General features: G+C 43.7%; 1 protein-coding gene across 1 annotated transcript in view; it reads right to left on the bottom strand.

Annotated features, from left to right (window-relative positions):
* The window catches only part of LOC144480685 (uncharacterized protein C10orf67, mitochondrial-like), a 187,290-nt gene that overhangs the window by 79,549 nt on the left and 90,539 nt on the right, over nucleotides 1–17,202 (bottom strand). The window contains exon 5 of the mRNA XM_078200283.1: nucleotides 9,415–9,561. Coding sequence (XP_078056409.1) covers nucleotides 9,415–9,561 — 147 coding nt within the window. The remainder of the gene's footprint in view (nucleotides 1–9,414; nucleotides 9,562–17,202) is intronic.

Raw genomic sequence — 17,202 nt, 5'->3', positions numbered from 1 at the left:
ATGGGTCTTTTTCTAAATGGAGGTTGGTCACCAGTGGTGTGCCCCAGGGATCTGTTCTGGGACCCTTGCTGTTTGTCATTTTCATAAATGACCTGGATGAGGAAGTGGAGGGATGGGTTGGTAAGTTTGCCAATGACACGAAGGTTGGTGGGGTTGTGGATAGTCTGGAGGGATGTCAGAAGTTACAGAGGGACATAGATAGGATGCAAGACTGGGCGGAGAAGTGGCAGATGAACTTCAACCCAGCTAAATGCGTAGTGGTCCATTTTGGCAGGTCAAATGGGATGAAGGAGTACAATATAAAGGGAAAGACTCTTAGTACTGTAGAGGATCAGAAGGACCTTGGGGTCCAGGTCCATAGGACTCTAAAATCGGCCCCGCAGGTGGAGGAGGTGGTTAAGAAGGCGTATGGTGTGCTGGCCTTTATCAATCGAGGGATTGAGTTTAGGAGTCCGGGGATAATGATGCAGCTATATAAGACCCTCGTCAGACCCCACTTGGATTACTGTGCTCAGTTCTGGTCGCCTCATTACAGGAAGGATGTGGAAAAGATTGAAAGGATGCAGAGGAGATTTACAAGGATGTTGCCTGGATTGAGTGGCATGCCTTATGAGGACAGGCTGAGGGAGCTCGGTCTTTTCTCCTTGGCGAGACGTAGGATGAGAGGAGACCTAATAGAGGTATATAAGATGTTGAGAGGCATAGATTGGGTGGACTCTCGGAGGCTTTTTCCCAGGGTGGAAATGGCTGCTACGAGCGGACACAGGTTTAAGGTGCTGGGGGGATAGGTACAGGGGAAATGTTAGGGGGAAGTTTTTCACACAGAGGGTGGTGGGCGAGTGGAATGGGCTGCCGTCAGTGGTGGTGGAGGCAAACTCAATAGGGTCTTTTAAGAGACTCCTGGATGAGTACATGGGACTTAATAGGATGGAGGGTTATCGGTAGGCCTAAAAGGTAGGGATATGTTCGGCACAACTTGTAGGGCAGAAGGGCCTGTTTTGTGCTGTAGTTTTTCTATGTTTCTATGTTTCTACAACAAAGTTAGTGGTGTATGTTCAGATGGGGGTGTGATGAAGTGTATGGACATAAACCTCTAAGTTGGTGTGGGAAGTGATAGGAACATGGAACTTAGGTGTAAGAGTAGGCATTCACCTCTTCGAACCTGCTCCATCATTCAGTAAGATTATGGCTGATCTGGCTGTGTTCTCAATTACACTTTGGTGTTCACTGAATTATCAGGCTGGAGGAAAGGGTGTTAACGTGGATTTTGGACTGTGGGTATGATTTGTGTTGTGGGGTTGGTGGTGGAGAGAGTGGGGGTTGGGGGGGGAGGTGGGAGCGGGGGGTGTTGTGGACAAGCAGAAGGTTGTGAAACCATTTGTTTAATTTCAGCAACTTTGACTCAGCCATAGCATTAGCACTGTGCTTCTGGGTTTGTGAATCAATCACAGAGGATATCATGATGATAATCCACATTCTGTCAAAAGAGGAATCTCCAGTTAAAGGCACTCCAGCAGGGCTCAGAAATGCTAAATTCTATATTGCTTCCTGAGACTTCAGCAACCACAGAATTGCAAAGGAGATGTGGAAGATCTGCTCTGCCAAGTTTCTAACTCTCTCCTGAAGGTGCTGCTGGGGGGTCAGAGGGACTGAAATTAATTGTTGTTTCCTATGAATGGGAAGAAGATGCAACCTCTGAAGCAAAGCAGGTGTTGACAGAAGTGGTTGAGCAACTGATTCCAATGACTGGGTACAGCCCAAAAGATTCAATGACCTCAGGAGGGCAGAAGGGTTGAGTGGCATTACATTCATGTGTCAACCCTGTGCTCCGACTTCCCCAGCATTTTGCTGCACATCACTCCTCTGACCAGACAGCTCCATTTATTCCTCTTTCACTTGACACTGCCTTGGATGCTCATCTGAACAACCAACACTTCCACTCACCTTCACTTTATTGACATGTCACAACCATGAATACTGTCATTGCATCTCCTCAGCAAAATCCATTTTTCACACTCAAAACTCTATGTTTTCTCTTTTTCCAGAGGAGAATGCACAACCGCAGGAGGAGACAGAGAACTGGGCAGTGACTCTCCAATGATAGCTGCCCTGATGGCCACGGACACTGCATGCTCACTGGCTCCACAGTGAAGGAGGTCTCCCTCCAGGAGGCTGCGAATGTCAGCAATGACGTGCTGTGAGAGCCTAAACTTAAAGTTTTAAAGTTCATTTATTCGTTACAAGTGAGGCTTACATTAACACTGCAATGAAGTTACTGTGAAATTCCCCGAGTCGCCACACTCCAGCACCTGTTCAGGTCAATGTACCTAACCAGCACAGCTTTCAAATTGTGGGAAGAAACTGGAGCGCCCGGAGGGAATCCACGCAGACATGGGGAGAACGTGCAAACTCCACACAGACAGTGACCCAAGCCGGGAATCAAACCCAGGTCCCTGGCGCTGTGAAGCAGCAGTGCTAACCACTGTGCCACAGTGCCGCCCATACTTCATAAGGCACTGATGCTCAGACGTGTTGAGAAAGCTGATTTTATTTTTGCCAGTAGACCTGTGGTGGGACATATCATAGTGGCACAGTGGTTAGCACTGCTGCCTCACAGCGCCAGGGACACGGGTTCGATTCCCGGCTTGGGTCACTGTCTGTGTGGGGTTTGCATGTTCTCCCCGTGTCTGCGTGGGTTTCCTCTGGGTGCTCTGGTTTCCTCCCAATCTGAAAGACGTGCTGGTTAAGTGCATTTACCCGAACAGGCACCGAAGTGTGGCAACTAGGGGAATTTCGCAGTAATTTCATTGCAGTGTTAATGTAAGCCTTACTTGTGACTAATAAATACATTTTACTTCACTTTATCGCTTCTTTCGAGCTGGATTTCTGCATCTATCCTTTCCGGCCTGTGAAGTGGCTTAAGGACGAGAAAAAAAGCAGCTGGTGCTGCTGCTAGTGTTGCTCCTGCTGCTGCTTGTATTGTTGATGTTGCTACTCCGCTTGTTCCTTATCATTTTTTAATTCATTTACAGAATGTGGGTGTTGCTGGCTGGGCCAGCATTTACTACCCATCCCTAGTTACCCTTCAGAAGGTGGTGAGCTGCCTCCTTGAGCCACTGCAGTGCCTGAGGTGAAGGTAAACCTACTATGCTGTTAGGGAGTTCCAGGATTTTGACCCAGCGACAGTGAAGGAATCGCCATATATTTTCAAATCAAGAAGGTGAGTGACCTGGAGGGGAACCTCCAGATGGTGGTGTTTCCAAGTGTCTGCTGCTCTTGTCCTTCTAGATGGTAGTGGTCTTGCGTTTGGATGGTGCTGTCTCATCTTGTAGATGGCACTCACAGCCACCACTGTTTGTCGGTGATGAAGAGGTTGAATATTTGTGGAAGGGGTAGCAATCAACTGAGCTGCTTTGTCCTGGATGGTGGTGAGCTTTTTGAGTGTTTTTGGAGCTGCACTTATCCAGGCAAGTGGAGAGTATTCCATTATACTCCTGATTTTTGCCTTGTAGATGGTGGACAGACTTTGGGGAGACAGGAGAGGAGGTGAGTTACTTACCACAAGATTCCCAGCCTAGTGGTAGCCACAGTATTTATATGCTTGTCCAGTTGGGGGATTCAACAATGGTAATGCCATTGAATGTCCTTCTTGATGGAAGTGGTTGTGGGTTTGGAAGGTGCTGTCTAAGTATCTTTGGTGAATTGCTGCAGTGCATCTTGTAGATAGTACACACTGCTGCTACTGTGCATCGGTGGTGGAGGGATTGAATGTTTCTGGATGTGGTGCCAATCAAGTGGGCTGCTTTGTCCTTGATGGTGTCAAGCTTCTTCAATGTTGTTGGAGCTGCACCCATTCTGACAGGTGGGGAGTACTCCATCACACTCCTGACTTGTACCTTGTAGATGGTGGATAGGCTTTGGGGAGTCAGGAAGTGAGTTAGTCGCTGCAGTATTCCTAGCCTCTGACCTGCTCTTGTAGCCACAATATGATAGTAAATGTGTAAGTCTTACAATTGGCAATGAAAAGATAAATTTAGAATTAGATTCTGAGAAGACAATTAGTCCGGGATTTTTGAATGGTTGCCAAGAAAGTAAGCCCGCTCTTACCACTAAACTGACAGATTAATATGGCTAGAAATGAGAGAGATAATCCAGTGGAATAAATGAACATTAAAGGAAAGGAACAGGTATACGATATACAGATGAGAAATGGGGTAGTGAACAGGGTAGTAAAAGAAACGTTTAAAGGGATTCTAAAAAGTAAAATATAGTTTGGGTGAAACCTATGGATGAAAGAACAAAGTATTTTTTTTTAAAGAAGAGATAAGGTAGACCCTAATGGATATTTGAAAGCCTACAACTCTGTTTTCTGAATTTGGGAGAATTCTGACATTAGAAAATGTGCTGTAAACAAGTTACCTTAACAAAATGATGCTATTTAAGATAAAGAGTGAGCAATCAGAATACGTTACTGCCTGGAATCAAATTGAAAGGATTGATTTCTGTTTAAAAGGTGTTATTATGTTATAGAATTCAGTAAAAAAGAAATTCCAGAGGACCGGAAGAAAGTTATGCATTGTGTACAGAGGCCTCCCAACTGAAAAAGGGTAAGACAAATATTGGATTTTTTTTAACTATTGCAGGAATTTTGTGGAAGATTATGCAGTGTTTGCAATGATTTGATTAAAGGAGGAAGGGCAAGCAGCGAAATAGAATGGGGAAGAGAAAGAAACACATTCTTTCTCCGATTTAAAGCAAGCTATGGTAAAAGCTCCTACATCAGGATTACTAGATCTCCCTAAACTGTTTCACATTCTTTGTAAGGAAAATGATGGAATGCAAGCTGCAGTGGACAACATGGAGACAGATTAAGACCAGTGGGATACTACTCCGCCCAACTAGATTCAGTTGCTAGAGGTATGCACCGATGTGTTGTGAGCATTAGCATGTGCCTCTTGGGCAGTAAGTGTTTCAGAGCCACTCACCTTGAAAGAAAAATAATTCTCCACAGTCCTCACACAATTGTCCAGCTTTTAGAAGCACGGAGGTTAAAAGGAGTTTCTGATGGAAGACGTTCAAAATGGGAAGCAAACCTTGTGCTGGAAGACACGCATATAGAAATCAGCAGAGATGTAAGGGAAAATCCTGCAGGAGGATTGACAGTGCAAGGAACAGAGCATGAATGTGTTGCAGAAGTGAATAAGGGAGTAAGTGAAGGTTTAGCAGAAGAACCAGTCACAGGTGAAGGGGTGATTAACTGAAATGTAGATGGAGCTAGAAAATATGTTAATGGAGAACTCCACACTGCATGGGCAGTGGTAAATGATGAGAGAACAGTGATTGCAGGAGAACAAATCCCAGGGAGCAATTCAGCACAAGTAGCAGAGTTGTTAGCTTTAACTAAAGCTTTAGAATGGGACACAGGAAAATGAGTTAACATCTATACAGATAGTCGATGTGCTTTTGGGGTAATTTGTGACTATATAACAGCTTGGAACAGATGAGGTTTCATTATCTCAAGCGGTGGACATGTACAGCACGAGAATTTGGTTAAAGATCTAATCCAAGCAGCCAGTAGTCCTTTAGAAGCAGCTGTAATCAAAATGCAGGCACATAAGAAAATTAAGAGTCAAGCCCAGAAAGGAAACAGTCAAGCCAACGAGGCAGCGAAAGATTTGTTAGAACAAAATTGGGAAGGGACGAAAACAGCAGGCGTGGCAGCATTACAAGTTAGTGCTATCACAGACATTAATATAAAGCAAGTACAGCAACAAGTGCCAGAGGAAGAGAAGCAGAAGTGGGAAAAACAAGGGGGGCAAAAAGGTCAAGATGGTATATGGAGAAGCGAAGGGAAAATAATAGCACCAGAAGCAGTACAGCAAACCTTTTAAAAGTATATCATGGATTAGCTCATACAAGTAGAGATAAGATGGTCAATTTAGTTGGAAATTGTTAGTGATGGAAAGGCATGTGGGAAATGATAGCAAAATTCTGTCAAAGATGCTTACAGTCTGCACTAGTGGGACTAGGCCATCACTGAAGGGTTAAGATGGGAAACCAGCCGAGACCCAAAGGACCATGAGAATATCTGCAAATGGATTTCACAGGACCACTAACTAGAGCGAAAGGGAAGACCTATTGTTTAGTAATTATTGATCAGTTTACTCGATGGATTGAAGCATTTGCCTGTAAAGGTGCCACAGCCAAAACTGTAGCTTTGATATTGGCGAATTGTATAATACCTAGGTGGGGAATGCCTCTTCAGTTAGACTCAGACCAGGGAACTCATTTCCCAGGAAGAGTGTTAAGAGAAGTCTATCAAATGCTAGGGGTAAAACAAAGGTTTCACATACGATATCACCCACAGAGCTCAGGAAAGGTAGAACGAATGAATCAAACACTGAAGAATAGTTTAGCCAAGGCCATTTTAGAAGAAGGAAATAACTGGGTACAGGCTTTGCCTGCAATATTATTACAACAAAAAGCTACTCCATCCTGACGGATAGGATTAACCCTTTTTGAACTGATGGCTGGTAGGGCAATGCGTCTCTCAGAGCATGTACTAACAGGGGGAGGACAACTTGAAGTTTGCCAAGAAGCAGTGTTTCAGTGTATGAGAGATTTAGTAGACCATTTACATTCTCTCAAAGAGCAGGTAATCATTCAACAACAGCGTAGAGATTGGATGAAATTGGCAGAAGAGCACCCTCCTACATTACCTATATCAGGGGATCATCATGGCTATTGCAGCCACATTACTGGTAACATGGTTAATTTGGATTTCCAGCAGAGTTATTAGATTAGGCCAGGTTATGGTACGGGGAAATCAGGATAATATTGGAATAGAAGAAATAGAAATGAATTAGTTAATGTGATATTAACTCAAGTGCCTTAGGGCACTTTGTTTACAGAAATTGTGCGAAGATACCCAGATACTTTTGCAGTCAACAGAGCATAAGAACCAACGGCCAAATTCAAGACGGATTGTCAAGCTCCAGACTTGAAATTTAAGGCATCATAATTCTGTAAATGAATTTTTGTCTTTTTTAATATCGACCGGCAGCTGGGAGAAATAAAAGAGAATATTGAGACTGTCAGTTGATAATTATCAAAATGATTGGAAACCTTTCTGTTCTTTTATTGTTGAATTTATTATGTTTAATACAGACAGTCCATCAGCAACTACTACCAATACTTATTTGTATATGGCATACACTTATGCTAGAACTGCCAATATATCTAAATGTTGAGACTGTTTGTACATTCCTATAACGTTGAGGGAGGAATACCTCTCTATCCATGCCTTTGTCATAGCCAGATTTAATTGTGTGGGATCAGCTTACTCAGTCTTTTAGAGAGCATAAGGCAGTAGCATCCTAAGGTCATTTCACTTAATGCTGGTAGTTCTGTCTGTGCCATAATGTCCAATGGTTTAAAAATTTTACTAACCTATTAGGGTTCCCCCCTTACAATCCCCCCCCCCCCCTTCTGGCCATTGGCTGGGTTGACTGGGTTTTCCGAGAGATTGTGATGGAATAGATTTTTATAGAAATAGATCTTGTACAGGTGGGGAGGTCACATGAATAGATATTCATCTATTTTCAAAACATCCAGTACAGCACCAGCCTTATTTTAAATGAAGCAGAATCGAAAACGAAAGGGATATTGTGTGTTGAGAATAAAAAAGGTCCTGGAGGAGACTAGGGCACAAGTAAGTGTCAACACTCAGTAGATTTAAGCAGCCGGATTTGTGGGAATCCACCTAGTAATATCAATCTTGCAATATTCCATTCTGTTCTAAGGGGTAACACATCTATCCAACTCTTAATGGTACATATTGGATTTGTGGAAACAAGGCATATCCATGGCTACCAATTGAATGGCAGGGGTCGTGTTACCTTCGATATGTAGTCCCATATATTTATCATTCTTACCAGCTTCCGTCTGGGAGAAATCAAAGTGCTCTTGCGGGAATTGACAACTTCCTTGGTATAATGATGTCCCCATATGCATATACAAGATTGTAAATCGAGATTGAAGCCATTTTCTCGGTTTTGGAACAGGTTGCCAATGATCCTGTTACAGCCCTCACTGAGATCAGTGATGAGATGGTTGCAATGCGCACTGTTCTATAGAATCGAATGGCATTAGACTTCATTTTGGCAACTACGGGTGGTACATGTGCTTTGATTGGATCAAAGTGTTGCACATAAGTAACTGACACTTTAGAGAACATAACCTATTTGGTTACACACATTCGAAAGGAGATTGAGAAACTTAAACCACCAACATCCTATTCTTTAGATCTTGGGAATATGCAAGATTTATCAGTAAAGTTTTGGATGGAAAGAACATTTAGGACACTTAATCACACTTCATGAATAGAGTTTATTCACTGCCCAGACAAGATGGATGCATGCCCAGATGTGGAGTCATGTGTTAATCTGGTTTTGCAACGACCTTCCAGGGAACCCATGAGAACGTTCATTTAAACTTTGGATTAGCATCTGAGGTTACTAGGCAACAGGGGAAGTGGGGTTAGCCAAGATAGGAGTTAGCTTCCGAATTCTACAGACTAATAAAATGCCATTACGCCAGAGAATAAGATATGATTGGCTGAGATACATGATAGGTATTATTGTTGATTTGTGTATATTGAAGATGATTGATTTTAAGCGAATTAAAGGCGGGAATAATTGATAAGAAAACCTATAATTGACCTATTTTGAGTTGTATACGTTCAATTTCATCGGAGAGGTCTCGCTGCTCTATCAGAGAGCTGTCCTGGCCCTTTGATGGTCTCCTAGCAGCTGCTGGTTAAATAAAGTTACATTTTTAAATGGAGACACTGGCTTTGTGAGTCTTGTATTGTCTGAAGTTTAGGCAGTACTGGTCACCTCGGGTATCCCACCCACAATCCTATCTCAAATTTGTTAATACTAAAAAGAGGATCTTGTCAAAACTGAGGGTTTGGGAAACAAACCACCGCTTATAACGGGAGATATCAAAATCAAAACACATTTCTGTTTATGGATGGGTAGTGAGGAGAAGAAATTGGGACTGTTAAATTAATTGGGACTGTGTCCCTCCTGTCCGTAACAGATGGGAAGAAGTGTTTAGCCATGATGGCCAGATCGTCATGGTGCGGGAAATGCTTCAAGGATTAACTGTTCTTTTTCTATCTGTCACTTGTGTATGTTCACCTATTGGGACTAATCATGCATACACATAACACAGTGTCTTGACCATGTATGCATGCATAATTTCTACAAAATAGCCAATATGCAAAAAGTCATTTTCAAAACAACCAGATTATAAATATTCCAACACACTCATAACTATAAAATAAACTGTGAAATGCAAAAACATGTACAAGGAACTGACTTGTCACTGGTGAGTTTTACAAGTACATACCTGATGCATTTCTTCATGCGCTTCATATTGCAATAATTTCTCCTTTAAAGATGAAATGAGTGCATCTTTCTGCTTAAGTGTATCCTGGATTGTGAAATTATCTTCAAGATTTGTTTGATTCTGTGCAGACATTTCTGAACAGTATCTCTGTAATCAAAATAGATTAAAACATTTGAATAGAAAAGGCATAATTATTGTTGCAATTTCATCTCATCTCAGGTACATACTATTTCATTCCTCAAGCCTGCTCCACAATTCAATTAGGTCACAGTCAATCTTATGTTAACTGCATTTACCTGTCTTGGTTCCATATCCCCTATTAACCCCGCCTAAGAAAAATCTAATAATTTAGTTTTTTTAAATTTTCAATTGATCTAGACTCAACAGCTTTTTGTGGAGATTTTCAGATTTCCACTACCCTTTTTGTGAAGAAATGCTCCCTGACCATCACCCTAAATGGTCTACCTCTAATTTTAACATTATGTGGCCTTTTTTAACATTATGTGGCCTTGTTCAGGAGTCCCCCATCAGTGGAACTGGCAGGTGAAATCTTACCCACTTTAAAAATAATCACTGGTCATGATCATCTCTGGATCTTGATTCTGCGTCGGTTGGCAGGATGCAAGATACATTTTTGAACAGTAAAGGAATTAAGGGTTATGGTGAGCGGGCGGGTAAGTGGAGTTGAGTCCACAAAAAGATCAGCCATGATCTTATTGAATGGCGGAGCAGGCTCGAGGGGCCAGATAGCCTACTCCTGCTCCTAGTTCTTATGTTCTTATGTTCTTAAGTCAGCTGCTCCAACTCTGAAGTGGTCTAAATAATTGTCAACTGTGACAAGATAATCAGTGCAAATGAGAGTGAAGAGGTCCACGCCAAGCTTTATCCATGGCCTGTCTGGAATGTCATGAGTCGCAAGTGGCTCCTTAGCTTGATGTTCATCAAAAACACTGCACTGACTGATGTTGTCCTTGATTTAATTGCTCATGTCTGGCAAATAGAGCACTTCTCTTGCCTTCCTCAGACTAGAGTCATTTCCTTGATGGCTTGCATGTATGCATTTTAGTATCTCTTTTCTCATCTCCTTAGGGATAATTTTCTTTGTAGCTCTGTACCAGATGCCACCTTGGCCAATCAGTTCATCTCTGTATGTCCATTACTCTCTTACATGGGCATGTTTGTCTTTGATGGATCAGGCCATTCTGTCATCACTACTTCCTGCAGCACTTGGAGAGTTGCATCTCTTTGCACAGTTTGCTTGATCTGAGCAACACACTTGTCTATCAGATTCAATGTCGCTGCTGGGTTGATGACTTCCATGGCATGTCATGCTGTTCCTTCTCATTAAATCTGGAAGGTTTCACACTCTGTACTACCAGTGTCAACTTTCTTCAAAGGGAGTGCAGCTCTCAACAGCAAGTGAGCAATATATACCCACTTTCCTTCTTGTACTTCACTTCCAAATGATGTCTCTGCAAAAGAAGTAACATCCATTGTTGATGCTTTGGAGAAAATTATGGTCAGACTCTACTGTTGCTTTGTCTCTCCCATACAGGTGGTGATTAAAATGGTCACATGCAAACATAATAGCTAGCCACTCTTTCATAATCTGTAACATAGTTCAGTTTGTGTTAATGCTCTGGTTGCAAGTGCAACTGGTAGTCCTTGCTGTATAGTGATTGCTCCAAGTCCGGTTTTGCTGGCATCACAATGCAGGGTCACTTCATCGTTGATTTGATTTGATCAATTATTGTCACATGTATTGGGATACAGTGAAGAATATTCTTTCTTGCGCTATACAGACAAAACATACCGTTCATAGAGTATATTGGAGAGAAGGAAAGGAGAAGGTGCAGAATATAGTGTTACAGCCACAGATAGGGTGTTGTGAAAGATCAGCTTAATATATGGTAGATCCATTCAAAAGTTTGATAGCAGCAGGGAAGAAGCAGTTTTTGAGTCGGTTGGTACATGATGTCAGATTTTTGTATCTTTTTCTCAAAGGGAGATGGAGTCTGCTGTGGATCTGTTGCGTTGATAGGCGAATTGTAGTGGATCCAGGCAATCTGGGAGACCGGAATTGATGTACGCCATGACTAACCTTTCGAAGCACTTCATAATGATGGATGTCTGAGCCACTGTACAATAGTCATTAAGACATGCTGCCTGGCTATTTTTTGATACAGGGATGATGGTCGCCTCTTGAAGCAGGTAGGGGTCACAGATCAGAGTAAGGACAGCTTAAAGATGCTGGCGAATACCACTGCCAGCTGGTCCGCACAGGGTCTGAGTGCTCGTCCGGGTACTCCGGGCCAGTTGCTTTCTGTGGGTTAACTTTCAAAAAGACCAATCTGACGTCTGCAATGGTGACCTCGGATACCAATTCAACTGAGGTTTCCAGGGAGGATGCCGTCTTCTCACTTACCTCTTGCTCAAAACGGGCTTAAAATGCGTTGAGCTCATCGGAGAGGGATGCATTGGTGCCGGCGATGCTACACGCCTTCACCTTGTAGTTGGTTATGTCGTGTAGGCCTTGCCATAATCGGTGGGTGTTCGTATGGCTAGCCTGGGACTCTAGCTTGTTGTGAGGTTATAATTTTTCCAAAATTTCCAGGATTGTAGAATGGTCCCTGCAGATTGGAAGTTAGTACATGTAACTCCAGTTTCCAGGAAAGCAGGAAGAGAGAAAACAGGGATCTACAGGTCAGTTTACCTGTCATTAGTCATCGAAAATGTGCTAGAATCTATTATTAAGTATGTCTTAATGATGCACATAGAAAATCATAGCATGACAAAGTCAACATGTTTATGAAAGGGACGTCATGTTTGACAAATTGCTTAGAGGTTTTTGAGGATGCAGTTAATCAGGTGAAAAAAAGGCAAGCTAGAAATGGGACAGCTTTTCCAGGAAGACTGAGAAGTCAAGGATCAAGGGATTGAAAGCACAGTGGTTAGCACTGCTGCTTCACAGCGCCAGGGTCCTGGGTTCGATTCCCGGCTCGGGTCACTGTCTGTGTGGAGTTTGCACATTCTCCTCATGTCTGCGTGGGTTTCCTCCGGGTGCTCCGGTTTCCTCCCACAGTCCAAAGATGTGCGGGTTAGGTTGATTGGCCAGGTTAAAAATTGTCCCTTAGAGTCCTGAGATGTGTAGGTTAGCGGGATTAGCGGGTAAAATATGTGGGGGGTAGGGCCTGGGTGGGATTGTGGTCGGTGTAGACTCGATGGGCCGAATGGCCTCCTTCTGCACTGTAGGGTTTCTATGATTTCTATGATTTCTATGAACAGTGAGGAGCAGAGATAATCTCTAAAAAGACAAAGCTGCAGAAAGCAGATGGAAAGTGAAGTGGGCTTGTGAGAAGCCAGAGATCGAAGATGACCAGAAGGTAGGTGACTCCTTATTACTGGCCTGTGAAGCAGTGTTGTTCTGTTGGTATGACTGGGTACCTAAGAAAATGTGTGGAAGGGGAAGCTTCAATGTATGTGGTGAACCAGGGCAGAGGAATACTGAAAGGGGAGGTTAAAACACTGGATGCATATCCTTGGTGAAGACAATCAAGAGAAAGCGTTGTTTCAGAGCAAATTCCAAGGCATGGTCTTCGAAAGCGGAGACTGAAAATCCTCGCGTGGAAGATAGAGTTCCAGTGAGACCAGTTAGTTCACAATATGACATGTGTCTGGGGAAAATTGCTGAGAAATCTGTAGAATTTGCTTTGATCTACAAGGGAGTCAAGGGAGCAGGTAGGAAAATGAAGTAAAGACCACAGTAAGATCAGTTATGATCTTATTGAATAGTGCAGCAGGCTTCCCATTTATGTCATGTTGAACAGCAAAGTTAAGCCCTTTTTTTTAAAAGGCGTGAAACTTAAATATTGATGTTAACGGAATTTGCATGGACTTATGCAAGGAAAACAAAGTTACATGCAGATACACATACAGTAAGCAATTAGGAAGGCAAATGGCATGTTGGATTGGAGGGCGGCACGGTAGCACAGTGGTTAGCACTGCTGCTTCACAGCTCCAGGGTCCCGGGTTCGATTCCCGGCTCGGGTCACTGTCTGTGTGGAGTTTGCACATTCTCCTCGTGTCTGCGTGGGTTTCCTCCGGGTGCTCCGGTTTCCTCCCACAGTCCAAAGATGTGCGGGTTAGGTTGATAGGCCAGGTTAAAAAAAAAATTGCCCCTTAGAGTCCTGGGATGCGTAGGTTAGAGGGATTAGCAGGTAAATATGTGGGGGTAGGGCCTGGGTGGGATTGTGCTCGGTGCAGACTCAATGGGCCGAATGGCCTCCTTCTGCACTGTAGGGTTTCTATGATTTCTATGAGTACAAGAATAAGGAAGTCTTGCGATAATTATACAGGGTTTTAGTGAGACCACACCTGGAGCAGTGTGTGCAGATTTGGCCTCCATATTTAAGGCAAGTTATATTTGCATTTGAGACAATAAAGTCAAGGCTCACTAGATTGATTTCTGGAATGAGAGTGTTGTCCTATGATGATGCTGAGTAAATTAAATCATACTCATTGTAGTTTAGAAGAATGAGAGATGATCTCATTGAAGATTTTGAAACCACTTGACAGGGTAGGCAATGAGACTTTCCCCAAGCTGAGGAATTCAAAACACAAGGATACAGGCCTGAATTTTATGCTCCTCCCAGGTAGACTGTTAAGTGGGAGGGACGTGAAATTGCGAGGACAGGATTTTCTCCAGGATCCTGTCCACCCCAACCTAGACTTGATTTTACAGTGGGGCAGGCAGAGCATCAGATAGGAGGCCCGCCCTTTCCCCAGTTACGGTTCTTAAGTGACTATTGAAGGACCTTTTCCCGCTCGGTTCAATTTTACGGCTGTCATGTGTCAGATAACTCAGGGTGCGAAAGAGAAAAAGTTCATATTCTCCATCTCGGATGGGAAAGTGGGGGGCTTGGATGCCTCCATTGGAAGCCCCATTCTGAATTGGGGTGCCCTCCACTTATGGATCGGATACCTCCAGACCTCCCTCTCTCACCAGTTTACCTTGATAACGGAATCGCCCACTTGTGACTCCCCCCAAGCATCCACTTCCCTGTTGTTCTCTGCCACTTACCTTCATACCGGCTCTCTGCATTTAGCTCCAGGCACGGGCTCTCCAGCACTGTGCCTAGATATGCTGGAAATCTGTTGGCTAATCTGATTAGCTGGGAGCTCTCCAAGGTGACTCTTCTTTCCAAGGATGGATGCAGGTCCAACTTTTTAAAAATTCATTCATAGGACATGGGTGTCGCTGGCTGGCCAGCATTTATTGCCCATCCCTAGTTGCCCTTGAGAAGGTAGTGGTGAGTTGCGTTCTTGAAATGCTGCAGTCCAGTGATGTGGGTTGACTCACAATGTTGATAAGGAGGGAATTCTAGGATTTTGACCCAGTAACTGCAAAGGAACGGCGATATATTTCCAAGTAAGGATGGTGAGTAGCTTGGAGGGGAACTTGCAGGTGATAGTGTTCCCATGTATCTGCCGCCCTTGTCCTCCTAGATGGAAGTGGCCATGGGTTTGGAAGGTACTGTCTAAGGATTGTTGGTGAATTGCTGCTGTACATCTTGTAGATAGGATTCACTACTGCTATTGAGCTTCAGTGGTGGAGGAAGTGGATTTTGTGGATGTGATGCCAATCAAACAGGCTGCTCTGTCCTGGATTGTGTCAAGCTTCTTGAGTTTTGTTGAAGCTACATCCATCCAGGCAAATGGGGAGTATTCCATCACACTTCTGACTTGCATCTTGTAAATGGTGAATAGACTTTGGGGAGTCAGGAGGTGAGTTACTCTCCGCAATATTCCTGGCCTCTGGCTTATTCTTTGTTTATGTGGTGAGTCCAGTTGAGTTTCTGGTCAATGAAGAAATTTCCCTCATCTGTCCCAATAGATTGGCATCTTATGCACCCCCAGAATGTTGACAGTGGGGGAATTCAGTGATGGTAACACCATTGAATGCCAAGGGGCAGTGGTTAGAGCATCTCTTGTTGGTGATGGTCATTCCCTGGCATTTGTGTGGTGCGAATGTTACTTGTCACTTGTCAGCCCAAGCCTGGATGTTGTCCAGATCTTGTTGCATTTGAACATGGACTGCTTCAGTGTCTGAGGAGTCATGAATAGTGCTGAACATTGTGCAACCATCAGCGAACATCCCACTGGACCTTATGTTGGAAGGTCATTGATGAAGCAGCAGAAGATGGTTGGGCCTTGGACACTACCCTGAGGGATTCCTGCAGAGATGTCTTGGAGCTGAGACGACTGACCCTCCACAACCACAATCATTTTCCCATGTACCAGGTATGACTCCAATCAGCGGAGAGTTGCCCCCAATACCCATTAATTCCAATTTTGCTCAGGCTCCTTGATGCCACACTCAGTCGAATGTGGCCTTGATGTCAATCAATGCTCATTTGAGTGTGAAATGGCAGTGGGCCTGTCAGAGTCAGCAGGGATGCATTTCTGCCAACTCTCCAAATCGTGGGACACTGAAAAAATTAGGCCACAATTTCAGAATAAGATGCCAATCTATTGGGACAGATGAGGGAAATTTCTTCACTCAAAGGGTTGTGAATCATTGCCAATTGACAGGAGGCATGGTAGCACAGTGGTTAGCACTGCTGCCTCACAGTGCCACGGACCCGGGTTCGATTCCCAGCTTAGGTCACTGTCTCTGTGGAGTTTGCACATTTTCCCGGTGTCTGCGTAGGTTTCCTCCGGCTGCTCCGGTTTCATCTCACATTCTGAAAGACATGCTGGTTAGGTGCATTGACCCAAACAGGTGCCGGACTGTGGCGACTCGGGGAATTTCACAGTAACTTCATTGTGGTGTTAATGTAAGCCTTACTTGTGATTAATAAATAAATAAATTCTATCCCAAAGGGTTGTCAATATTTCACTGTTGAATATATTTAAGAGATAGACAGATTGTTGGCCTCTCAGGGAATTAAGGGATATGGGAATTGGGCAGAAAAGTGAAGATGAGGAAGATCAATCTTGACCCAATTGAATGGTGGAGCAGATTTGAGGGTCTAATATTTATACTTCATCAATGTCCTTCACTCCATTATTAGGTTAAAAGTGAATTTGTTTGCTGATGATTGCATAGGGTCCATTTGCACCTCGTCGGATACTGAAATAGTCCATGTCCACAATCATGGAAAAATAGAAACATAGAAGATAGGAGCAGGAGGAGACCATTTGGCCTTTCGAGCCTGCTCCACCATTCATTACGATCATGACTGATCATCCAACTCAAAAGCCTAATCCTGCTTTCTCCCCATAACCTTTGATCCCATTCACCCCAAGTGCTATATCTAGCCGCCTCTTGAATACATTCGATGTTTTGGCATCAACTACTTCCTGTGGTAATGAATTCCACAGGCTCACCACTCTTTGGGTGAAGAAATGTCTCCTCACCTCCGTCCTAAATGGTCTACCCTGTATCCTCAGACTGTGACCCCTGGTTCTGGACTCCCCCACCATCGGGAATATCCTCCCTGCTTCTATCCTGTCTCGTCCTGTTAGAATTTTATAAGTCACTATGAGATCCCCCCTCATTCGTCTGAACTCCAGTGAAAATAATCCTAACCTAGTCAATCTCTCCTAAGACATCAGTCCTGCCATCCCCGAAATCAGCCTGGTAAACCTTCACTACACTCCATCGAGAGCAAGAACATCCTTCCTCAGAAAAGGAGACCAAAACTGCACACAATACTCTAGATGTGGTCTCACCAAGGTCCTGTACAATTGCAACAACACATCCCTGCTCCTGTACTCGAAACCTCT

The sequence above is a fragment of the Mustelus asterias genome, chromosome 2, assembly GCF_964213995.1.
Source record: "Mustelus asterias chromosome 2, sMusAst1.hap1.1, whole genome shotgun sequence".
In the NCBI taxonomy this organism is placed as follows: Eukaryota; Metazoa; Chordata; class Chondrichthyes; order Carcharhiniformes; family Triakidae; genus Mustelus; species Mustelus asterias.
Note: the sequence above shows the minus strand (reverse complement) of the source record. Positions and strands in the feature narration are given on the sequence as shown.